Below are 25346 nucleotides of genomic sequence, written 5' to 3' on the forward strand. Positions count from 1 at the left end.
CACAACAAAAAACAACCACGTATGGATGATATATTGTCGTGGATAAGCTCAGACATCAACAGGTCCATATGTTAACAAAATAGACTTATTGTACAATGGTACAGAGAGGTTTCCATTTGTATCTGAAAGGATGAAAAACTCAGTCAACTAAGTCAAAAGAAGCATCAGACAGTCAGACAGGCAAAAAAACAAAGCCAGAGAGCCAGATACCCAAGTGCCTCCCCCCCAAAAACCAAGATTCTTATGCAAAAGATATTTGATGTCACAACACATTCTTTTATTATACGTTCTTCCAACTTCTACTACTCCATACTTTCACTAACTCTCTTCCAACTCTCTCCTTATCAACTCCTCTCCTTATCAACACTTTTTTAGACAAACACCTTATCAGGTTTCCCTCGTATTCCTTGACAAACCCGATAGTTACTGGGAACTGTTTAATCCTGGGACAAATGCCAGATCATCCTAACTCTTTCTGTTATTACTGATGCACACACATCTCCCCTGCACTGAATAAACACCATATTTAGTAATACGATATAGCACACATTATAGCATACCTACAATACAGCATACCTCACTAATATTGTGTAATACTGGAATAATACTAGAATATATGTTATCTATTACTAACCACTACAGTATCGTGATAATTGGCATATTAGTGATCTTTCAGTTTTAAATTTCCTGCAAACTGGCAAATTTAACAAAAGAATACAATTTATTTTTACAAAACATAAAAATAGGTAAACAAGTAAATAATTGGGTTAAAATGGTGCCTATAGGGATTAAGGATCCGTAATAACTGCAATCCTAATAAAATAAAGTTTGAATAGTGTGATCAAATTGTCATCATTATCAGTGTCGCATTGCAAAAAGTTTAAAAGCTAATTGCTAAAAAATATACATTATAGAATACTGGGGAATATTTACTCATGTACTTTTACTTCGGTAAAACCAGAAATAGGCCTACCTCTGTGTATTAGTACAATGTTACAGTCACGCATTCATTTTTCTAATTAATAAAAGTAAAATACATTACATAAAATACAATACATACATACAATACAAAACATTTTACTCATTTTACAACAGTCTATTTTAGCCTATATGGCTGGGATGCAATTTCTGATGCAGTGTTTTAAGCTTACATCACTTTATTGATACACAGGGTTAAGGTAAAGGAATATTTATTATGCTGAGGGCTGTCTCAACCTGTACATTTCTAGTGAATTTCCTGTGAATTTCTTCTCCTCAAGACTTATGAAAGTCTTGTTAATCTATAAGAAAATATTGGTGTATATGTTACTCAGTATGTATATGATATGAAGTTACAAGCTGTGAGTGGTGATACGGATAAGCAGCATCATGCTCTTTCTGCTTTTACATAAACGGATGTGATCTTAGCACTCAAGAAATAAAGGTGACAAACGACACCCCACAGCAGCAGTGCTGAGGAAGTCAGCGCGCACAACAAATCCTCCACGAAGGGCAAAGTCTCTCTCCAGGGTCTCCTATCGATCGTCCACTGAGCTCAGCAAGAGGTCTCCCCTGAGAACCAACTGAGATGAAGAACCCACTGATCATGCGAGGATCCCCTCTGCTGTTCCTGCTGCTGGCTGGGGTTTGCGTTGCCGGGTACAGACCGGTCATCATCGTGCATGGCATTTTCGATGGGCCGAAGCAATTTGAGAAGTTGAGAAATTTCATATGCAAGGTAGGACACCTCACACGCAAATGCAACGTGTGTGTATGTGTTTATTTTGGATGCAATTTTCTTACGTGTCTCACAACAAAACTTGCAGTTGTTAGCGTTATAAACTTATACGCAGATTTTAGTATTACGGTAGGGTGGCAGAGTAAATGTAAGGTCTGTTTTTTGTTTTTTGTTTTATCCTTTTTTCTTTTCTTATTTATGAGACTTTATTCATGTTTCACTCACCAGTGAGACTTGTTCCTTTGTTAGAACTGTGTGTGTCGGGGGGCAAACTTCATACTTAACTCTGTATTAAGCAGTAATAATTCGTGTAATAACCCGACTAAAGGCGGAGATATTTCAAGGGAAGTGAAAATCTGCAAAGGGTTTCAAAGTGATGATTTCTGTTCCCCTGCCACTGCCCGCTTCGCAGGATCACTCTCGTTTTTGAAGATGGCACATCTAAGCGAGCCGGCTAATAACACTATCAGTCCTCAGACTAATTCATTACTGATTGATTTAGTTGATTTAATCAGTGTTTCAGTCACACCGTCTCTCCTCGGATTTATCCCTAGGTGCATCCAGGCACTGAGGTGACGGTGATCGACTTGTACAACAACCTGGCCAGTATGAAGCCAATGTGGAAGCAGGTCCAAGGCTTCAGAGAAGCCATTGGTCCCATCATGAGAAGGGCTCCTGATGGCATCCATCTTTTATGCTTTTCACAAGGTTTTTCTGCCACTCACACACATAAATCATGCACACTATGGGCGATAGCTGCATTTTTTAGCATCATTTAATTAAATCAAAATTTTGATTTGAAATGATTTTGATTTTGAAAAAAGAACTTATCCTATATAACCACAAACATATATTTAGCAATCTTGGGAACATCAAAGATACTTTAAAGCATAGGGAAAAGTTGGACCCTAATAAGCTCTTTGTTGTTTGAGAGTGTTATCACCTTAGGATGGGTTACGATTAAAGAGAAGCTATAAAATGAGAGTCAACAATGTGTAGAGTTTAGAAGCAGCGACTGTGCCTGAAGTGATACAAAAATAAATATTTGACGCTGAAGCTAAAACAAACTAGAAACCATATGTCTACGACTTCCACTTCCACATTTCTAACATACGGAGATAAGGGTTTTAGAGTTTACAGTTCTTGCATGCACAACAGAAAGCAATAAACAGCACAGGTTTTACTTACACATGTGTTTGATTACATTGACACAGACAGGCAGTATAATGATGGTAATGAGGGCTGGTCAGTACACCACTTTGGCTCACACTGAAATATCTTCACATCTACTAAATGCGTTCATTTCAAGTTTGAAGGTATTCAAGTTGATTCCTGCAGCACGGCGGTGGAGTGGGTACTGCTGCTGCCTCATAGCTAGGAGATGTGGAGTTTGTATGGTTACCTGCCACACTACAAAGACACGCATGAGTTGGTGACTCTAAATTGCCTGTAGGTGTGAATGGTTGTGTGTCGGTGAACGTCCCTGTGTGTTGACCCTGCGACAGACCAACACAGGCTGGATAGACTGAAGACCTTTCCAGGACGGTCTCTGGCTCTTCTCGTCTAATGACAGCTGGATTCATTTCATCAGATCATATTTATTGCAGTGGTTTGTCTGAATTCGATAATGTTGTCACTCATTTGAGCCTCTCTCTTTATTTTAAGGTGGTCTAATTTGCAGAGCACTTCTTTCCACTACTCCAAACCACAATGTGAACACCTTCATCTCGCTGTCATCTCCAATCGCTGGACAGTTTGGAGGTCAGGATCTTCATTCGATGTTTAACTCACAGATAACACTTATCACCCTCAAGGGAAAGATGAGGACATCAACAAACAGCATTGATATGTAATAGAGCCTGAATTGCAAAATACTGTTTTTCTCACTGTCTTACTCTGCACAGACACAGACTACCTGAAGTCAATATTTCCTGGCTACATGAAAAAGACAGTGTTTAAGATTTGCTACAAACCACTCGGACAAAAAGTGTCTATTTGCAACTACTGGAATGGTAAATACGAGTGAGGGGCTGTCAGTGATTTAAAAATCTTAAATGTCTTAAACTTACCTTAAATGATAAAACTTGCACAAGTTACTAAACACAAGTTTGCTTTCTCCATAGACCCTCACCAAAGGCCCCTGTACCTGCAGAACAACAACTTTCTGCCAATTCTTAATGGCGACAGAACTCACAGCAACATTGAATGTAATGGAATGACTGGTGCACTTTGTCCTTTATTTTTCGGGGCATGTTTGCAAAAAGTAAAATAAAATCATGTATTCCTCCATTTCACTTCCTTAGCATGGAGGGACAATTTTCTACGCCTCAAGAAGCTTGTGCTGATTGGAGGACCAGATGATGGCGTCATCACGCCGTGGCAGTCCAGGTCTCAAGTTTTATGTTTTATATTAAAACTTGTGAAAAAGAGCTTATTCTGAATGACCCAGTTGAGGTGGGAGATTTAATGGGTGATGCTAAACTTTATAAATAGTAAACAAAGGTTATGTAAATATGGCTGCACTTGGCACAATTGAAACCATTTGGAGTATGTAGGAATAAACTAAATGTGGTACCACAAATACACAATTGTATGTACAAATGAAGGATCATGTAAGAAAGACTAGAGGACTGGTCTTTTCAAACAACCTCTGCAACTGGCTAATGATGGCTGACGCGTAAATACATTGTCTTGTGGGGATGAAGGCAGAAAAAGATGACTGCAGCTTCCATGTCAGTACACATTGAGTCATGGGTTGGATATGCAAATGCTTTTGTCCCACATTTGTATATTTATACCAGTCTACAAAGAAGATATTGTTTCTGACATTCTACCACTCGGGCTGGATGAACAAAATCCACCAATCCGAACGTAGTGCAGTACCTAAAATGCTAAATTTGAGGTAAACTGAGAGTTAATCACTGCTGCCTATTGTGTGTGTGTGTGATACTAACTTAATTTAAGCTGAAAGCTACAAAATAAGGAAGGCAATGACAGGAGTTTATAGAGTGGAAGTTGGCTTGGTTTTAATCCCCACCCGTGTGTTGAGTAAACGCCTGGTCAAAATAGCAGCAAGGTTTTGAGACCCGCTGACCCGAACTGATTGTTTCCTCTTTTCTACACAGCTTGTTTGGATTTTTTGACTGCAATGAAAACGTTGTAGAAATGAGGAACCAGGAGGTAAGTTGTACACTAATGTATAAAGGACCTTTTGTCAAACCCTACAGCGCTGGTAACTCAAGTTACTTGTACATCGCTGTTTTCGTTTTTGTGGGTACACACTGCCTTCGGTAAACCTGGTCTCTCTTCTCTCTCTCTACCTCTGAAAGTTTTACAAGAATGATACATTTGGGCTGAAGACACTGGACACTCGTGGTAAGGTGTCAGTGTGTGTTCAGTCTGGAGTGAAGCACGTTACCTGGCACTCCAACTACACCGTGTTCATGAACTGCATCGAGAAGTGGCTCACATGAAGACAACTCACAATGTCAAAGGATTGTCCAAACTAAGGACACTGTTAGCATTTAGTCCTAATCACCAGCCTTACAGAGCTGTTCCTGTGTGTCTGTAGAGTCTACAAATCATATTATTGCAGCATATCATAATTCTATAAAACTGTCCTTCCCTTTATTGCGATAGGTCTACCCACACATTTCCCATTTAAGTTTTTTAGGTTTCCTATTTGATAGATAATAAACTTTCTAAATGAAGAATGATCTATATTAACCAGTTCTTTAAATATTCTGACTGTTATTCTCTCCAACTGCAAAAAAACATGTCATAGAAAAATCTTTCGGTTCCAGGGAATTCTTTAAGGTTTTTTTGATAATTCATTTGTGTTAATAGCTTTTGCATTTATTATATATATGTATATATATATGGTTATTCTCTCTTTCTTCTATACAAAAAGGGCTTTTATGCACCACAGGCAGTTTAATGTCTAGACTAGTCTTAGAAACATCCTTGAAATATTTTATGAGTGGCAGCATCAGGAGCCGTCCCTGACAGCTGTAGGAAGAAAAACAAATCTTTTGGTGTCCTCTAGTGGACGTTTATGATACTTTGCAGTCTTGTAAAGGGTGAATTTATGTAAAAGTTGGTGTCTACTGTTTGAATGTAAACATGGGATAAGCCATGTTGCACTTCTGCCATAATTGCTTGCTTCTTAGGCATATGCTTGTCTCTTATGTAAGCTGGTCATTATATTTTTTGGTACTTCTGCTGGCAACTACATAATTTATGATTTTCAGCTTTGCTTAAAAAATGATGTTATTTTCTTGAAGGCTGAAGATATGTGGGATTTCTGGTTTGTGGTGGTAGAGCTTGAAATTTGTTGTTAACTCCATTACTGTGAAATGTGGTTTTAAGATTTAACAGCACTTGAGATCCACGTTAAAGCACAACTGTCCAAAAAGCATAGACACGCAAATAATTTGAAACTATTCTAAATAAAAAAATGAGCGATTCTTTGTGTTATTTTACCTTTTTTTGATAAACGTTTCTTAGTTGTATCCTGTTTTATTATTCAGAGTAACGAGTTTATGCGGCTTGTCAGATGATGTTCACTTTTCCATCAATATACGTGTTGACTCTTTGCCCTTTACATGTGATTTGGTTAAAGCAACAGTTAATCAATTAAACATATTGATCTCCTTTAATGAGTCAATGAACATTTTAAAAAGTGTCCCACAATTTTAAAGGTAAGCATTAATTACAATCACGACACTAACCAATTAACAGGACCAGTTTCTGAGAGTACCTACAGTAAGCACTTTCAAGAACTGTAAAGTACACTACTTAGGCTCCTTACTGCATTATTTCTATTTTATTTTAATTGGTGTGGTTGGGAACCACATGTCTCCACCTTGAGTTTACACCACTAAAATACTGCAGAAGCATTGACACAACAGTACTAACAATCTGAAAAAGTCACATCCACCAGTCACAGAGTGCAGTTTACTGCAGAAAGAGTATGTGATTGGACTCTTTAAGTACATTTTGCTGAAAATGCTTCTGTACCTCTAAAAAAGTATAATTGTGCACATTTATTGCACTTTTACATTTATTGCATCTTCTTCCACGACAGTAAAAAAAAGACACAATTAAAATCTTCAGACTAGAATGTTTCAAGATGCATCATGTTGTGCAACCACACCGGTACGAATTCTGTCTGTTCCATAATAATAGGCGAAGATAAACAAACAACACATTTTAAGTACAACGACATAAAGACAAAGTTACTGGAGTAGCTCAAATATTCCGATTAGGCTACTTTCACCGCTTCTTTAATTAAGTCCGAATGCTGTTTTTTGGATTCTCATAATCATGAAACGTTAGAATTCTAGGAAGAAAACATGTTGGTGATTTTTTTTCCTCAATAAATGGGCGTTTATTACGAAGAAGTACTTTCTGTGCAGTGAAGGGTGACATTCAGGCTCCTCTCCTGTACATTAACCACGTACAAAAATGCGCCCATTCCTCTCCAGCCAGCGTTTTGCAAAACCTCCACCCACTCTCCGAACAGGTATGGCCGATGACGTCAGAAAGGTGACACCCACCTCTCTTCCTCTACTTGTGTGCCTTACAACAACTCCGGTTCAGTTCCCGGTGGAGATTTTTTCCCCCCCGTACTAAACGGTATTTGTACCTCATAGTCAAAGTTTTGTAGCTTCTGTGCGCCTCGGTCGTCACGCGACAATGAAGACTTCTTTCTGGCCTGACGGACTTGAACTTTCCCCCACGTTCAGCGCGTAAATCCTTCAAACGTAAGTCAGCGTCTGAAAACGTTTTCCACGACAGCAGAGCCTGAAAGACGCCCGTGTTAAAATCAGACGGACCGGGGCCGAACGTGTGACAGGCTCACGTCACTTTCACATTGAATCGCTGCACCTCAGTCTCTTAAAATAGCAGCGGATAGATGATAGTTTGATATCTGTAGTTTCCTGGATGATAATCAAGAGTTTTACATTTGGAAACGTGTTGCGTTTGTGGTTCCCGGGAAAAAAAAGGTTAGCGCGTTAAATGTACAGGTCATGCAGGGTGACAATCGTGTTTTTAAATCACGATTTCCGAGTTTTTTTAATCGCTTTATGCAGGGACATTCATAGAGACACACACTTATACAATGTATAATATTTTCCTTTATAAAAATGAATCAATGTTGGAAAGAAAGTTTCATTCATTTGCTGTCAGACTGATTTCACTGTTGCGTGGCTGAAGGTCGACGTGTCCGTGTGGGAAGCCACTGTAAACACCCAGCAGCTGCTGCAATAAACCGCCTAAAACTCTGAGGCAGGGGAGAAGAAAACCCATCAAATACAAGCCAGAACACCCAGAGGCACTTTATGAATCAGCCTCTAAAATTCTGCTTCCTAAAATGTTTTTACTCTGGAACAGTGTTTCTTGTGCAGCACTGACTACAAATAACTAAATGTGTGTTTTCTGCTTTAATTCACAGAGATTTCCACCATCTATCAGGCAACAAGGGCGACAGGATCAGGTCTCTGTCCATAATGTCCCTCAGAGGTAAAAGGGACTTGTGCCGAATATGTGGTGGAGCTCTCCAGGGAAACCAAAGGCGGTGGTTGTTTGGAGGCCAAAATAAGAAGACCAGTCAGCCTCGGACCCCTACGGAGTCCCTGAGAGAAGGGAGTCTGTCCCGGTCCACACAGAGCAGCCCCTGGGGTGAGTCTGTAGCATAAGAAAAGATCTGTCACAGACTGTGCAGCTGAAGAGTGTGAAGCTAAAAAAACGTTTTCCTCTTCACAGGCAGCACTTTATCTCTAGGCTCTTCTGCGTCTCTCTCCAAGTCTCAGTCGTCCCTAAGCTCTCCGTCCAAAGGCGTGGACGTGCTCTCGGTGTTATCTCACATCCTTGGGCATTCTGTGCCGCGAGGCAGCGGACAGGCTGAGTTTGTGTGCGGCAAGTGCGTGTGCGTCCTCGAGCGGGTGTTCAAGTTCGACTCAGTGATAGCCAGGGTGAAGGTGCTTTCGAGTGAGAGGCTCCAGAAGCTGATACAGGAGAGGGACAAGATCAGGCAGTGGGTGCGTCAAAATTACCACCGCAGGCTCCCGACGGACTTCCAGACCAGGGGCAGCACCAGTGAGGAGGATGGCGAGGCAGAGAAGGAGGGCTACAGGGAGTTGCTTAAAGAGGACATGGCGCTCTCAGAGTATGAGTGGTGGTCTGAGAAGTGGGCCACATGTCCGTACTTTGTAAGAACGGGAAGAAGATGCAGAAGGGGCAAAGGATGTGAAGGCTGTGATTACCTACGGGTGTCCGACTCGGATTACGAGTCAGTTTGTGGGGTTCCTCGCCACTTGCCCTTCTCCCCGTTGCCACTGTCGCGGGACAAATCCCAGAGCATGCCCGTCCACTGGGGGAAGGTGCCGTCCATCAGCTCCAGCCCAGCTTCACTGGCAGGCTCTAGTCTCTCATTACGAACATCTTCCCGTACTGTGTCTATTCAGTCTCTGGACTCTCTTGATGGCAACGACCCTTTTGATTCACCAGGTGACCAGTCGGTCAACTTTATGCTGAAAGAGCTGAAAAGTATTGAAGGCAAGCCGGTCAGTTCCCCATCTGGGAGTAGGATCCCAGTCTTGGGCAGGAAGGACGGGAGGTCCTCAGGGAAAACTGAACAGACAGCATTACCCACAGTGAACAGGGTGCTGAGCTTTGTGGAAGTGGAGAATGGAGAACTGGATGGAGAGGATGGGGATGTCCTAATGGAGTTGAGGGACGAATTCATGCCTCTTCATCGAGAGGTGAGTGATTTCATTCCTGTCAGCGGATGTCAGATGGTGTGTGCGTGCTCATGGCTGTAAATATTGACACAGTGTGCTGCAAAAAGTTGTCCGGGAGCAACTGAGGCCAGTGTAGCCTAACAAGATTAGAACCAAAAGAGTCACATAGGTTCAATAAAGAACACAGCTAGCAGTGTTTAATGTCAAATCATTTGTCACTTTAGAGCACTAAAGGCAGGGCTCATCACGCTGTCGGGCACCTGCGAGGCCACCTGGACCAAGCCGTGTCTCGCATCAGGACCCTGGAGGCTGAGCTGAAACATGGGAGGATCAAACCAACCGAAGTCAACGGATCAGAAGCTTGGTTTCCCGTAAGTGTTCAGTTTGGTTTTTTCCACACACTCAACTGGAGCTAGTTTTATCTCAAAGGAGTAGTTTGATGTTTTGAGAAGAGGGTGTTACCTTTTGTTGACAGCTCCTTAGTTTAGCATAGCAACAAAAAACAGTCACACACTTAAACATTTAAGCTTTAGCTTCGATTACGGCACACGTACATCGTGGATCAATTAGATGAGCTTATACAGTGTCACAACATCGATTTCCGCCCAGAGTTGCCTTCATTTTTCACCAAGATGTTGTATTGATGATCGGAGAGGCAGACCACTGCGTAAAGTCTGCTCCAGAACATCCCAAAGATTCTTAGTGGGGTGAAGTGGTTTTAGGTTGTGTGTGAGAGACATGTCTCATGCTCCCTCAACCACTCTTTTTGCGATTCGAGCCGGATGATTCCTGGCATTGTCGTGTTGAAATATGCCTGTGCCGTCAGGGAAGGAAAAAAAATCCTTTGATGGAAAAAGCTGATCGTTTAGTATATTCAGGCAGTCGGTTGCTCATTGCATCAGTTAGAGTTGAATAAGTTGTCAGCCGAGACATATTAATCACTGCAGTAACTATCCAATAGAAGGCTCTTACCTATTTGCTTAGTAAAATCCCGGCGCTGATTTTTATTTGGCCAGCAAGTATATTCCATCCATCCATTTGTTATCTTCTGCTTATCCAGAGTCAGGTTGTGGTGGCAGTATGACGTCGGCGTTGGCACCAATCTGACATAACTTCAAATAATAATTTTAAAAAGTTATTTTCCATATTTCTGACTTCTCAAAAATGAGAATTGCATGCTTTGTCACACCTTAGTAAGCTGAATAAATGAATATATAAATTAATATTGTTTGTGTTTGTAAGTGATAACATTTAAGGCATTTTTCATGTTGTCTGGCAGTTTATAGAAAAAATGATTAACCAGATGCACCAACATTGAAAATAAGTGATAGTTGCAGCCCTGAGAAACTGAATCCTTTTAAAAAGTTTCTGTGGTCAGTTGAGTAATTTATTAACTGAATATAATCACAGTAATGTTATTTACATGAAAGTATGTGAACTTGTAATACAACTAAACAAAGAAACTAGGTATAAGCTCAACAATGCTCTAAAAATTGAATAAATATGAAATGAGATGTCACACCGGCATTTCCCCTCTCAGTTTATTGTTTCAGCTGACTCAATAAATGATTGTCTTAGACTTCATTTATTGAATTATTATTTTATTTGCACAGGAAAAACAGGTTTATTATACAGTGCAGCAGTGGACAGCACCTCCATAAACCACTATAACCACTATAATAATGATAAAGGAATTGATGGTGGCTGTAATGTGTTTTGCATTTGTGGGAGGGTGTGTCTGTGTGTTCCTATTTTCAAATGTAGATAAAGATGCGCACACACACACACACACACACACACACACACACACACGCGCGCAAACTGCTACTCTGTGGAATCTTCCCCAACCAGTGGAGTTTGCCCTGGGCTCAACAGCCTTATGATAGCAGATATCATTAACAGGCCTCTTAGCTTCTTTGTAGAGTTCACATGACCTGATCTCTGTCAGAACGGGGTTCTGTGCTCACACAGATGTGCAAAGCTACTTGCTACTCACACTTATTGTGAAATGTGTAGGAGTAGCAGCAGGTTAAAACCTGCAAAAACAGATTTTGTTTTCTGTTTTGAATAAGCTCTTCACACAACATTGATATTTTATCACTTTTCAGTTAATAAGGAAGGTTGTTAGCTGGTTTTTACATATCACACACTCTAATCTGGAGTATGATTTGGAGACATGAGATTTTAGCTGCTTAATGCTTCACAGTGTTCATCAGTTAATTTTGTCCTCTGTTTGTTGCTCAGCAGGTTTTGTACAACTGGTTTATGGATATTTTCAACAATTTGATGCTAAGTTTGAAAACGGGTTTTACGGGTTAATGAGTGTGTGTAATGTTTATGGGTGCTGGACAGTTTGATGAATGAAACATTGCAATGTATATCTTTGGTCACCTTGTAGTTTAGGATATTAATCAAAACAATAGTTAATTGTTAGTTACGCCATAAAACCAGCCCTTAGCATCTGCAGTTTATTAACAGTCTAGAATAGTTTCACTAACTCCACAGATTGATGTACTGCTCAGAGTTTTAAAAGAAACCAATGTCATTTTTCCCCTTTGCTCCTCCAGCTGGAAGAGGAGCAGAGCAGCAGTTCAATGCTGCACAGCCTCGGTCGCTCCCTGCACAGCCGGGAGCGTCTGATCCAGGTGGGTGAGATGATGGGAGGAGACAGGACTCAGTCATGCACGCTACAGTGGGATCTTCTGCTCTGGCTCGGGCTCTGGGTTAAAGCTCACTGGAATGTTGTTTGTCTTTAAAGTCACAGTACGTCCTTAAAGTGGCAGAGCCAAAACTGTTTTCAGTTTGTTTGTTCGCCACATTATACGAGTCACACCGAAGTATGTTTTCGGAAGCTTTGGCTGGGACTGCCCATGTTTTTATCTGTGTGTTAAATTGATCATTGACAACAAGAAATTAACACGGTGTTTGTGCTTATTGTTAGTCGCTCTGGACCAATGTGATACCAAAGAAAATATTATTATCTGAAGATAATAATACTAATGTCCCTGATGCACCTTTACTTTACCTGAGATGGATAATGTGCAGTCAGGTTTTTACATTGTCCAGCACCAGGAGCTTGTATTTGTGAAGTTAGTTTTTGTTTGATGATCAATATCTGGAAGTTGAATCATGGCAACGGGACTCAACTTGCAGATAACCTCACCTGCCTTTAAAAAATATCAATACCACACTAATATTTACCTTGGAACTTGCTGGATGAGCTTAGCATAAACACGGCAAGGGTAACAGCGAGCCTGGTTCAGTACAAAGGTAACACAGTGTGGCAAGTTCATTTGTGAGGTACAGGTGAAAAGATTAAACAGAATCTAGCTTTTCACAGCACCAGCTCTCAGTTTGTACCACACCAACGTGACTCCTATGGCCAGGAATCAATTTTAATCCCTTAACACTCGGAAAAGACACGAATTAATCCCCCAAAAGTTCCTTTAATTGAAAATATGCAAAAAAGCACCTGGGATAATGCGGTTTACGCTGTCCATATGCTGTCAGCGTTATCAGCGTAAACATTTCTAATGGCACAGTAGTAATTGTCCTTATATCAGTAACTCTGCCCTTTCTGAACTGTGGTTTCAAACAGATTTGAGTTTCAGGGCGAATAGATAAATAAAAAAAGTGGCTCCTTGTTTGATGAAGCTGTGGATTTGGGGCTTCGCAGTTATTCTAATTTGCATGCAAATAATCTTGGCCCTTGCGTTAAAATCAACGCTTGCCTTAGGTATTTATGGCCCCTGTCTATTTAAAGGACACATGAAATGTAACAAACTGCAGCTAAAGTGTTTTTCTCTTTGACATTACTTTTACCTGAGTGTGTTTTCTCTATTGCACTGAGCAGACCAGATATTTCCTCTCTTTCAGGAGTGTATGGGTCTGATTAGAAGACTCTGTGTGGAGGACGGAGTAGGAACAGAGCTGGCTGACAAGCTGACTGAGAAACTGTCTGAGAATCTGAAAGAAATTCTCTCTGACAACAAGGTTAGAGTGTGGGTTGTGCTTTTTCACCCTGACATACAGCATGTACTCCTTGTTTTGCTAATGGTGAAACATTGTGGATTCAATGAAGCGTAGCAGCTATTAGTACAAACATGCAGAACCTCTGCTGATAGTCATCGGACTAGGTCCTCCTGTCCTTAAAGGCTTTTTATGTGAAAAGGTAGCATGTCAGAGATTTCCTCTGGCTTTTTGGAAAGAGTGTGGCTAAAAGTACTTACTGTGTTTGAGTTAACTCTATTGTGTCTGACGTGAAATCACATGAAACTTGGCTCTTGTTGTGTCATGTGAAAACCCACACAAAGGCATTTTCATAAGCACTGAGACTGAGACAAGAGATAATCCAGAGCCCCACAGTAATACATTTAAAAATAAAATGAAGAGTAGCGCTATAAAATGTCATAAAGCAGTTTAACACGCCAGTTTTTATTCTCCCGTAATACAGTGTGTTTTCTGCAATACTCCAAATCTCAAAGAAAGAGAAAATGTATTTAAAGGTCTTGAAAAATTGACAAATCCATTAACCAACAAGCTATTTCAGCTCTAATCCAATCTAATAATGATGATGTCCAGGAATATTCAACTTAGCTTTTCCACTTCATGTAATTAGTTAATTGCGGATAAATATTTGCTCACAGGTTGCGTAACTGTATTTAAGGTTGATGTTTCAGTTGGAGAAGCTGTAACGTGTTCTGTGGTCTGTAGGCTGCCATGGAGACTTTGAGATTGGAATTAACTGAGAAAGAGAAGGGGATGGAGAAAGAGATTGAAGCACTGAGGAAGGCTGCCAGAGACCGAGAGAGAGACCTCGACACACTCAACACTGTGCTGCAGTGCAACCAGGATATTATCAATGTAGGCACATACACACACACACACACACACATACATATATTGGTAAACAGGGATGGAAGTGTGGCACACCCACATTCCTACCACATACAGGCACTATGTACATTTGCACTTTGTCCCGCTTCACACCCATTTGAAGCTTTTTCCCGACACAGACCTGTGTTTTGTGGTTGCTCTAGGACCTGCGAGTAGCTCTTGGAGACAAGGAGCACTTGTTGAAGGAGGCGGAGAACGAGAAGGAGGTGTGGAGACAGAGGGACAGGGCTCTTGCCGCTGTCATACAGGAGAAGGAAGCGCTGATCGACTGCCTCAAACAGCAGCTGGCGAGCTGTCAGAAAGATGTGCAGGTATTAATTTATTTTTTGGTTCCACGAACAGAAGCCCTGATTTTATTATTGAGGTTTGTTTGAGCTGTACACAGCTCAAAGAAATATTCATAAGTTGCATAAGTGTATTATATTATATCATACATGAGTAAGCATCTATTTTTTTTTTAAGAAAACTAAACACAATTGTGCATAGGGTTAGGACATTTCACCGCATTAATTAACATTGTGTGCCCCCCTAATTGCAAATATATATAGTAAAATGTAGAGGTTCCCCTGCAAAAGTTTGCTTGGAAGGTTTGAAACAATAATAGCCCAAAGACTAAAGAAGCAAGTATGTAATTTGAAGGCCCTTGACCTCAGCTGCGCTGTGTGTAACTGTGTGAATGTGATGATGGTGATCCTGAAAAAGAGAGGAAGACTCTCTAAGGTAAAAAATATGAAAACTGCATAAGGTAAAGGCTCAGTAGTAAATGAAATTGTAAACCGGCCACAAGCTACTGAGATAACATAACCAAATGAAATTTCTAATAGCTGCAATGAGACTGGGGTATAAAGTGACCATTGGTTTTCATTTCACATCTTACACCTTAAGAAGTAAGTCAGACATCTTGTTTTCTTTCAGTTTCATGAGTCTGTCGTTTGTCATCCTGTTTTTTTATTTTTTTTTATGAGGTTTGTCAGTAAATACTGACTTCACTGGCTGCAGGGAAACTTTTACTCACAACATGTCATTTTCTTTCCGACTCTCTGACTCTGTGGCTGCTCAGGGTCTGGCGGGGGGAAGGGCTGAGGTGGCGGATTTGTTGAAGGACAGGGAAGGAATCAGCGCCACCTTGTGCCAAGAGGTCACCAAACTCACCACAGCCCTGCAGGAATACCAGGACATGGTGCAGGTGATTTGTTAGCATGCTGAGACGAATCTAAATTTTGACTGACTTTCACTTGTTATGTATTTCCCGATTTTCCAACACACTTTATGTATGACAGTTTACAATTTGACATTGAAAACTGAAGATATGATGCGAAATAAGACTTTAAGAAATGTAAAAAATTCTCAGACTACAGAATTCAGGGCAGCATTAGGGCTGTATGGAGTAAAGCTGAAAGTCGTGTTTGGTGCATTTTAATCAAAAATTATAATACAAAATATTCATATTCATCAGCTGAGACCTAGCAGGACAAAAATATAGGCCCTTACAGCCTCCAGCTCCAGCTGCAACACACAGACAACGCAGGGACAGCAAATCTCATCCTTTCTCGTCTGACGAGTTTCTTTGCTTTTCACCAGAATCAACAGGAGAGTCACAGTCAGACAGCGTCTTCTCTGATGGCCCAACTCACAGACACTCGGCAGGAGCTGAGGGAGAAACAGAAGGAGAAGAAGGAGGCTGATAGAGCTTGGCAGAATATCAGAGAGGACAGAGACCGAGAGGAGAGGAAACTGAGAGACCGCCTGGAAAAGAGAGACAAGCTCATAGAGGTAAAGTGCAGACATGAGTTAATTATTGCCTCAATCCACTTTTTGACAAAAGGCTCACGCTGGATCAAAAAGGAGGTGTGTGTGTGTGTGTGTGTGTGTGTGTGTGTGTGTGTGTGTGTGTGTGTGTGTGTGTGTGTGTGTGTGTGTGTGTGTGTGTGTGTGTGTGTGTGTGTGTGTGTGTGTGTGTGTGTGTGTGTGTGTGTGTGTGTGTGTGTGTGTGTGTGTGTGTGTGTGTGTGTGTGTGTGTGTGTGTGTGTGTGTGTGTGTGTGTGTGTGTGTGTGTGTGTGTGTGTGTGTGTGTGTGTGTGTGTGTGTGTGTGTGTGTGTGTGTGTGTGTGTGTGTGTGTGTGTGTGTGTGTACTAACAGAGCCACCATGTTCTTTGATTGCTTCGGTTGTGTGACATTTGAGTTAGTTAATGAGTGAATGAAAAAGGACGTCACAGTTAAGGAAGCTATCTGTACAAATGTTGACGTTAAGGTTTGGTTTGGTGCGTTATTACTGATCGAAAAAGCAGCAGGATGTTTTTCGAGACAACCCATTGAGTGACTGTTCACTCTAGGCACACAGTGAAAAAACACAAGTCGAAGCCAGGGATTTATGAATACATATTATTTCACATCTTGTATCAATGACGGCCCTTTGTGCACTGTGCAACCTCATCTGTTTTTAGGGATGTGCGATAATGTGACTGACTCAATGGTTTATTTATTTATTTTTTTTACATAGCAAATCCTGTTGGATGCTGAGGAGCGGGACCATCTGTTCAGAGAGCTGCAGCAGAACCTGGTGAACAAGCGCGAACCCGTCACAGCCTTCAAACACACACTGTGATACAGGATAGCTGGGCTCACACACTGCTGATGAGAAACTTAACTACAGAGTCGGAGGGAAAACTTTGCACTTTCTGCACCAGTTTTTGGCTCTTTAACATATTTATTGTGGTGTACAATACGGCTATTTATATAGATGTTTCTTTTTTTTTTTTTTTTTTTTGAGGTTTGCTTTTGTAAGTCTACACGGGCTGAAGGAAAGTTACATTTTCCACAAACAGTACTTGACTCTCTGGAGTAAATCAGTAATTTCAGACAACAGTCTGTTTCTATAGTTGGATGTGTAAAAATCACCAGATGACTGTATTTTCTTAATTTATGAATGTAATGGGATGATGTAGTGGATTGTTTTTGCTGATACAAACATTTCTGAATATTTTGATTGTGGATCTGAGTGACACTGGTTATGTTCGTCAGGACAGGAGTGGGTAGGATATTGTTTTAAATCTGGATTTGTCTTCCTTATGTTCTTTGAAGCTCTTTGCATTGGTTTTGTGTTTGTCTTGTTAATTTCCTGGTACAGATCTGCCATTTTTTTTTGTTTACAGTGCATATTTAGGCACTGAATCGGGTACACGGGACCAAAACAATGGATGTAACCATTTTAGGGCTCATTTTAAACTTGTTTTCTTCTCACATAGCTTATACTGTCAGTCGGCGGCGTATTTTCTTTGTTTTACCTCAAGAGAATTAAATACTCTGATCAAGATAACTTGTGTCTGCAAATGCTGTTTGATTAATAATGGCGCTTCCTCTGTGATAAAATAAGAAAATGCATTCTTAACAGTGTGTTTAGCTTAACAAAAACAAGCTTATAAGTTCATGTTATGATCACGTTTTTTGATGATTCCCATTTGTTTATCAGAACTCATTTTGCACAACAGAGGGCAGCAGTCTGCAGTACTCATAATTTGCGTTTAAAAAAAACAGACTTGTGAAAAGTGATAAATTACTAAATGGACCTATACAATACAGAATGACACAAACACAGTCCAAACATTTACAGATAAGTGCAAAACAACAGAAAATGTGTGTGTGTGTTGGTCCTGATTTAGAAAGGTGACTTTTAATCTCTTCACGACTTTTTTCAATCAACAAACCATAGTTTGTACGCTGAACCAACTAGTAATGTGTCTCATTAATGTAAAGACACAGTTGAATGAAGGCGAGAGTGCCCCCTGTCTTCTCGTGGTCAAATCAGCAGTTCTGAGTTTTTGATTACTTAGGGAACTGTTGCTATGGAGCTGATAGCAACACATCATACCAAGTTTTCACGCTGGATGCTTCATAGTGGGCAAATGTTATAACTTAACCTAAAGATATTTGCTATATTCAGAGAATTAACAGGTGATAGTAAACCTTTTTAGGAGGAAACTCTGCGTAACAAGGAATGCAGGTCCATTCGGTTCCCCTCGCCTCCGTGACCATCGGCCCACAGTCTTGGCATGATAGGACGGTCCGCTCTATTCGGCGAGCGGAGCGCCTGGTGAGCCAGACTTGGGCCGGGCGGTCCGGGACTTGCAGCCGACCCCGCGCCTGCAGCGCCATGGCCCGTTTCCCCCTGAAGCGCACAGATGGCAACGCGGAAGCAACCGAAGATAAGATCCCACAAGAGGAATGCGGAGGCAGTCGTGACTGCAACAGCAAGAATAAGATGTTGAGGCCCCAGACGGCAGGAGGGATGGTGAGAGAAATGCAGGCTTAAGCACAGACCACGACTGACTTTGAATTAGTGAGGGTTAAAACGATTGACAGCCCCAAGGCAACATTGTATTGATTTAAAAAAAATGCCCAAAGTATCTAATTTTACAGAAAGTTGAGATGAGTTAATGTTGCTCCCAGTAGCTCCCAATATGTGGCCAGGGTCCCTGAACGGGGTCGTGAAGAGGAGAAAGTTAAGATCTCGGACTGTAAGAAATTAAGTTTAGGCCACACATTTTTAAATCAAATATAAGTTACGCATTTATTTACCCCAGACTTTAGTTGAAATTGTTTCGCTGAAATACGCTGATGCTGGAGAGTGAAATTGTATAACTTAGAATAACTCAAAATGGGTTTATTGATATTTGAAACATGTAATTCAGCTTTTCTTTGAAGCTCCTCAGTGGCTCTCAGAGGACGCTCGTTGCCCCATTTCCACCTAGCAGCTTTCGTGAGCAGTGTGCCGGGACCAGCATTGCTGTGGCGACCGAGTACATGAGGAGGGTACGAGAGGTGGAGGGCCAGCTGCGCAGAGAGGCCGGCAAGGTGACCCAGGAGGGTATTAAGCTGGAGAAGGAGAGGGGCTACTTGGAGAAGATGCTGCAGAGCCTCAGGTCTGATCTGACCGTCAACAGGAGGAGTTCAGTGGAGAGGACCAGGAGGCCATCCACTGCTGAGACTGTAAATTACACATCTTGGCTGTTATTAGTTTTAACCCAGCAGCAAACACATATGATAAAGAGACAGTAGTGTGATCACTGTGGTGCAAAGTAGGTGGGTATTCAGTTAGCAAAAGTTAACGTGAGCCAGCCTGCTGATGTCAGGACCAGGTTCACTCACTGACAAATTACCAAGAACTGAAAGAGGCACAAAACGATGGGAAACAACCGAAACAAAAGACATAGTCGCATCTCCTTGTTGTCATTTTGCCTCTTTGTGGCATCTTTGCATCTCTCTGGCGTTGTTGTGTGCATCTTTCGGCTAGTTTGATAAGAGTTTCCTGGAAGAAATGGTCAATAGTCTGGTTCTAGTTGACCCCAGTAGAAAAATTAAGGACTGCTGTTGGGTTTTGTTCTGACCAGCAATTAGAAAATTCAGCAATTGTTGCCTAAACTCACACACCTGACACATTTTTGAGTTATCCTTTCAAACAAACCGAAGGAAATGCATCACTAAGGATAACACCAGCAATATTCTCTCAGCTGTGGCACAAAGATGTGTTTTAATACTTTTCAGACAACAGCGAATCTCTGTGCACAGAGGAATAAGCGTATGCGGCTTTGAAAACATTGAATATAATTGTAAATATAATCAATTCATTCTTAATCAGTCAAAACTTTATTTATCTAGTACCTTCCGCACATATTTAAAAAGTTGACGCCAAGGCAATAAGCGAGGGCAATCAGACACAAAAGTATGAGACTATAGGAGATGAGGCCGCAATATCGTGTTTAAGATCTGTTGACATTTAAAATACACATAATCTCGGACAGACAGTCCAACAGGTCTGCTCCATTGCAGGAGAAAGATGGTGCTGATTACCTGCTATTGTATGAGAGAAGAGAGCTGGCTGAGTTGAAACAGGAGCTGGAAGGAGCACTGAGAAACACAGTGATGCAGCTGCAGGTGATTTACATTGTTACTGTCACTGTATCCGCAGGTTGACTGGTTTTCCTTCAAAGTCTGCTTTCTTTCTTTCTATTACTGTCCAAAATGCCTCTAATGGTGACTTACTGGCAGTGTGTTTTTTTTTTTTTTCGGGGAGGGGGGATGGCATGGCATTCGTCCGTAAAGACTACAGATTCCATGCAACAAGTTAAAAGTTTCATAAAAGTACATAATGTCTATTTTCTTCACGAAAAGCCAAGACAGAAACAATTATTCCTGAACAGAACAATCGTTTTAGAATCCAACTTTGAACAGATCACAAAGAAAAATCACATAGCGTACTGGCCAAACGTATTGTCTAATCCACATCAGTGCACAGACATCCTGTTAACCCCCTTTTCTATTCCAGGCCCTGGGTGAGAGCAGTCGACAGCTACTGGACTGTGCCAGTGAGAGGGCTTGTGTCCTGGATCTGCTGCCTCACAGCGGCTCTGCCGGAGGACATGGCAGCGCCGCTCAGGCCTTCACCAAAGCAGACCCTGTTAGCCCCTTCACACCAGGTGCGGGAAAAGCAGCGCTAATAAAGAAACTGCAGAACCCACTAAAGCATAAGTTCACATAGAAATGAAAATGTTTGGGTGTCATAAATACAACAGCCATGCAGACTTCACACTAGAAATGTATCTATGTAAAGGTCAGTTGTGTTTTTGTAGGTCAAAATTTTGGTTTGGCATAAACACTGGAGCACAAAAAAACACTATTAAAACAGAACTATTAAAATTGAAAATGGGACCACTGGATAGAATGTAGAAAATATATGTTATGGAAAATATTAATATTAGCAGTACTATGCACAGTGGCAGTTTGAGCTAAATGCAAATGCCAACAGGGCAAAATGACCCAAACCTGATGTTTAGTAGGTCCAATAGTTACAATACTCACCATCTAGGTAAAGTGCATTAGCATTAACCAAACAGCATTAACAGCAGCACTAGTGATTATCAAGACTTTTGCAGTTATTTGGTCACAAATTATCAAAAAAAGACAAATTAAGACACAGACAAATAATGGCACTTGAAAAGAAACACAACCTTTGGTAAAAACAAACATCTCTTATAACTTAAACCATCCACACACATTTATTTCCATGACTTAACAAATCTTCCTGAATCAATGGTAAATAGTCGCTTATATAGCGCTTTTATCCAAAGCGCTTTACAATGTTGCTTCCCATTCATCCATTCACACACACACACACTCACACACCGATGGCGGTGGCTGCCATGCAAGGGGCTCACCTGACCCACCGGGAGCAACTTGGGGTTCAGTGTCATGTCCCAAGGAGACTTCGACTTGTAGCCGGGAGCAGGGATTGAACCACTGACCCTGTGGTCCATGGTCCATGGTGAAGTCAAAAACAGTGACGTCCGGTGCTAAAATCCTTGACATCGCACTTGTTTGTGTGGAGGTGATGTGAGATCACGTCACAGACAGAAAAGTGAGGGACTGTTTGTTAAAAACTCCCAATTCTTGTTTCCTCTTGATGAACATAATCAATTTGTCCTCTTGCAGAGTGTAAACAGGCTCTCGAGTCGTCTTCTTTGGCCGTCACCCAGTCTCAGCAACTGAGGGAAACCATCAGGCAGATGCTCACCAGCGGCATTGGCAGGCAGAAAGCTGCTCACCGTGCCGTCAATGATGGCCTAGTGAAGAAAATAGCAGAGACAGTCGATCTGCAGGTAGACACAATGTGTCAAACATCTTTACATGCAGTAAAGCAGCGATTTGGCATCTGTTTTGATGTAGGTATGAAAGGTTCAACTGCTTCCTCTCTTTTATAGCAAAACCTGACTTTGATGTCTGCAGCCACCAGGCAGGCCATGTTTCGCAAGCAGAGGGAACTTAACTGTATTCGTCACAGTTATGGCAGAGCACAGGTTAGCGTGAATGTGGAATAAGACCTGTGAATTTAGACATTCAATGCCAGCGTGCATAAGGTGATGATCTCTTATTTATTCTGTGTACAGGGCCCAGAATACAGTGGTGACATTCTGTCCAGAGAGAAAATTGACAGGCCTCTGGTGCAGGTTTACCAGAGACACCCGGGGACAAAGTTACCTGAGGCCACTCATCTCGTACAGGTGCCTGTTTCCAAGTAGTCAAATACTTTCACAGCAATTCGGCTACCACAGTTTTCCTTATGCTTTATCAAGGCGTTTGGGGGTTTTTATTTATTAAATTAATTCCTAATGCTTTAATGATCAGTGTTAAATCAATGCACATGCCATTTAGGTGGTACACCAGTATTGTTCGGTGGTACACGCGGCTTTGTCTTTTTCTATTTAGCTCCTATAAAAGACAGAGATAAGGACCTTTCAATATTTCGGCCATTTTTTGCTTTGTGGTTTTGTGGGTTTCCTGCAAGAAGCTGTAAATACAAAAAGTCAACGGTTGTTTTCTATTTGACTATTTGAACGTACAGAGCAACACTGGCATTGTAATTGTGCATTGTGACCTTCTTTTTTAACTCTGATTTTTAGTCTGTACCACCTCCTGATGTTTCACTTTTCACCAGTTTGGTGCTTAGTCTGTAACCAACTTTAGAACCTTTTCACTGTAAAATGCGCCTAAAAGTGAGACTAATGAGGGCAGTGATGGTAAAATGACACAGGTGCCACAACAACGTGGCGAGACACTAAAAGACTTCGTAGAGCTGAGAGGTTGGTGATATTTGTCACAGCTAGAAACATGTTACTGCAACCCACTTTACTTTTACAAACCTGCAGCTTAAAAACAGGACAGATGGTTTATTGCTTATCTCTAAGTTTTAACAAATAATTATGCATAATCGAACCATTACTTGCAGCTTATGACAAATAAAGTATGCATTATTAGAAATTCTTTAAAGCGCAGCTGAAAATAGGATCATCAAAAACCCTTTAAGTAATAATGTTAGCTTGCACAACTGCTCACTATCTGCCCAACTAATCTAAACCAAACCAGAATTGTGAGTCGTCTTTTGATTTTGCCTTAAAACCTAATTGCCGTTAAGGATGGCAGAGGCGCAAAAAGCAGAGGAGAATTAAAAAACCTGAATATGGACCATGACATCTAACAAACAGGCAATAGATTAATAGAGGTTCATCCTTCCACTATTCTTTCATTTTAAAGCATCTTATATGAAAGGTTGTCTTACATGTAAGATAGTAGGTGGAACATGTGTCTCTCTTCATATATGTCTATATATATATAGACAGTTATGCTTGCAGATAATCACACCATATGTTAAAAGAGGCTTTCGGTGGTTTAACACTATCCTCCCATGTTGCTACGTGCTGAGTGCCTGCTGAAAAAACATACCACACTAATTTAATTTCCTGTTTGTCTCTCAGGGTAGTGCATCTCTGAAGCGATGCCTAATGTCCTCTGAGAGTGAGCTTGCACGGCTGCAGCGCACCTGCCTGGTGCTGCTGGATGACCTGCACGGCAAGAGAGCAGCAGCTCAGGTGGATGCAGGAATCGTTCACATGAGGCGCCAGCAGGTTGACAAGCGAGCCATGCCCTCTGTGCTCCAGCAGGGGGCATGCAGAAGCCCCTGTGCTGAGTTGATCTGCAGCAAGAGGAGAGGCCATGTTGTTAATTTAGTGTGTGATGAGAATTAGAGAAAAAATAAAAACATGCAAAAAGTACTGGTTGAAGAACAATGGAATGCACTATATAGCCGAAACATATGCACAAACCTCCTAACCTATTCTCATCTACTTTATTTATTTGGCTGCTTTTCATGTTGTTGTCTTTTTTCCCCCAATCTTACTCATAACAGAAGAAGAAACAAAGCTTTCTAAGCTCTATAATGTTAAACTTTAAATATTTAAATTCATCAATGTGATGAAACTTAAAGTTATAATGTTCTTTGAAGCTAATTTCATTTATAATAGTGGAACATATAGTGCAGAGTACTGAAAGGCAGTGTTCTCAAGTTCAGCATTTACTTACAGGGTATCTTGATTTAGCCTGTCTCGGGTTCTGGTCCAATGAACAATAGATTACAGTATATTTGAGAATGAATTTGATGTACTGAGGCAGGTTTAGCATAAGACATGTATTTAAAAACAAGCATAGCGTGGTTAAATGGAAGCAAATCCTTGTGGTGGAGGTTGTCGGAAGAACAGATAATGTCAGTTTCAGAATGAACCATGAATGAATGTAATGCTGTGGTGTCCACATACTTTTGGCCACATAGTGTATGCTCACATAAAAACAAAGGTTAACATGGCCACTTTTTGATAGAAGGGAGAGCAGAAGTCAAAATATACGAATGTATGTAAACATGACTCCAGAAAATTTAGACATAATGGAAAATATGCAATTGTTTTTGTATCAACCTGTATTTACATGTGACCAATAAAACCTATATTATTTAAGTGTTAAAAGAAAGACCTGGTTTTATTTGCCATGACCACTTCACTGTGGTCTGAATTTCTCCTCTTTACTTCAATTAAACATGAGCATGATAAGAACAGGGAACTTTTGTATGCTGGAAAAATACAAGCTAAAAAAACCAAAGAACTCAAAATATATTTACCAGGTATCTAATATGATTATCTCACTGGCCCATCTGATTCTGTCCTGAAAGCTATGAAGTTACTTATTAGCCTTATGTGTTAGGGTTTATTTTAATATACAAACTGGCAAATGGACACATTTGTGAACCAAACCCCCTGTGAATACCCTTTGTAAAACCAACAGCTCATTGGGATTTGGACATTCTTGGAGTTGATTAAGAAAATATCAAGTGAAACCAGGAGAGATTTATCTCCAGATTGCTGCAGCTGAGCGAGCAGAGGAAGCCAAGAAAGCCTGGAAACCGCTGATTGGAAACAGACTTTCACCCATAAAAGATGGAGCTTTCACCATGTTCCATGTGTTCGAGTTGAGGACAGCTGCTTTGTTCTAGAAAATAACAAGAATAATGTTGAGAATGGAGCTCTAAGAATATTTTTCTTCCTGTGAGATAAACAGTCAGTAATGTTGAACGCGATTTGTCCTCTGCTTCTGCTTTGTTTACTTCCAG

At 40.9% G+C, this 25346-nt stretch overlaps 3 protein-coding genes across 4 annotated transcripts; all 3 read left to right on the forward strand.

Moving 5' to 3' along the window:
• Nucleotides 1–1430: 1430 nt before the first annotated feature.
• On the forward strand, nucleotides 1431–6183 carry LOC137130701 (lysosomal thioesterase PPT2-like). The gene is made up of 8 exons (XM_067511183.1): nucleotides 1431–1717; nucleotides 2272–2425; nucleotides 3383–3478; nucleotides 3622–3729; nucleotides 3841–3924; nucleotides 4021–4105; nucleotides 4843–4897; nucleotides 5047–6183. Exons 1-8 carry the CDS (start codon nucleotides 1568–1570, stop codon nucleotides 5188–5190), a joined length of 876 nt encoding a protein of 291 aa, XP_067367284.1. The 5' UTR covers nucleotides 1431–1567; the 3' UTR covers nucleotides 5191–6183.
• Nucleotides 6184–7089: 906 nt separating this feature from the next.
• Nucleotides 7090–17675, forward strand: si:ch73-95l15.5 (uncharacterized). The gene is made up of 11 exons (XM_067511182.1): nucleotides 7090–7482; nucleotides 8175–8401; nucleotides 8486–9483; nucleotides 9687–9833; nucleotides 12030–12107; nucleotides 13339–13455; nucleotides 14176–14325; nucleotides 14502–14669; nucleotides 15419–15544; nucleotides 15940–16131; nucleotides 16860–17675. Exons 2-11 carry the CDS (start codon nucleotides 8230–8232, stop codon nucleotides 16962–16964), a joined length of 2253 nt encoding a protein of 750 aa, XP_067367283.1. The 5' UTR covers nucleotides 7090–7482; nucleotides 8175–8229; the 3' UTR covers nucleotides 16965–17675.
• Nucleotides 17676–18200: 525 nt separating this feature from the next.
• Nucleotides 18201–24699, forward strand: tektl1 (tektin like 1). Of its 2 annotated transcripts, XM_067511838.1 has the most exons (8): nucleotides 18201–18647; nucleotides 19061–19345; nucleotides 20186–20290; nucleotides 20682–20832; nucleotides 21845–22011; nucleotides 22114–22209; nucleotides 22300–22413; nucleotides 23665–24699. In XM_067511838.1, the coding sequence occupies exons 1-8, from the start codon at nucleotides 18354–18356 to the stop codon at nucleotides 23932–23934; spliced, it is 1482 nt and encodes a 493-aa protein (XP_067367939.1). In that variant the 5' UTR covers nucleotides 18201–18353; the 3' UTR covers nucleotides 23935–24699. The 2 variants fall into 2 exon arrangements, with proteins under 2 accessions (XP_067367939.1, XP_067367940.1); XM_067511839.1 differs by lacking the exon at nucleotides 20186–20290.
• The last annotated feature ends 647 nt before the right edge of the window (nucleotides 24700–25346 follow it).

This window comes from Channa argus, chromosome 7 (assembly GCF_033026475.1).
Source record: "Channa argus isolate prfri chromosome 7, Channa argus male v1.0, whole genome shotgun sequence".
Taxonomy (NCBI): domain Eukaryota; kingdom Metazoa; phylum Chordata; class Actinopteri; order Anabantiformes; family Channidae; genus Channa; species Channa argus.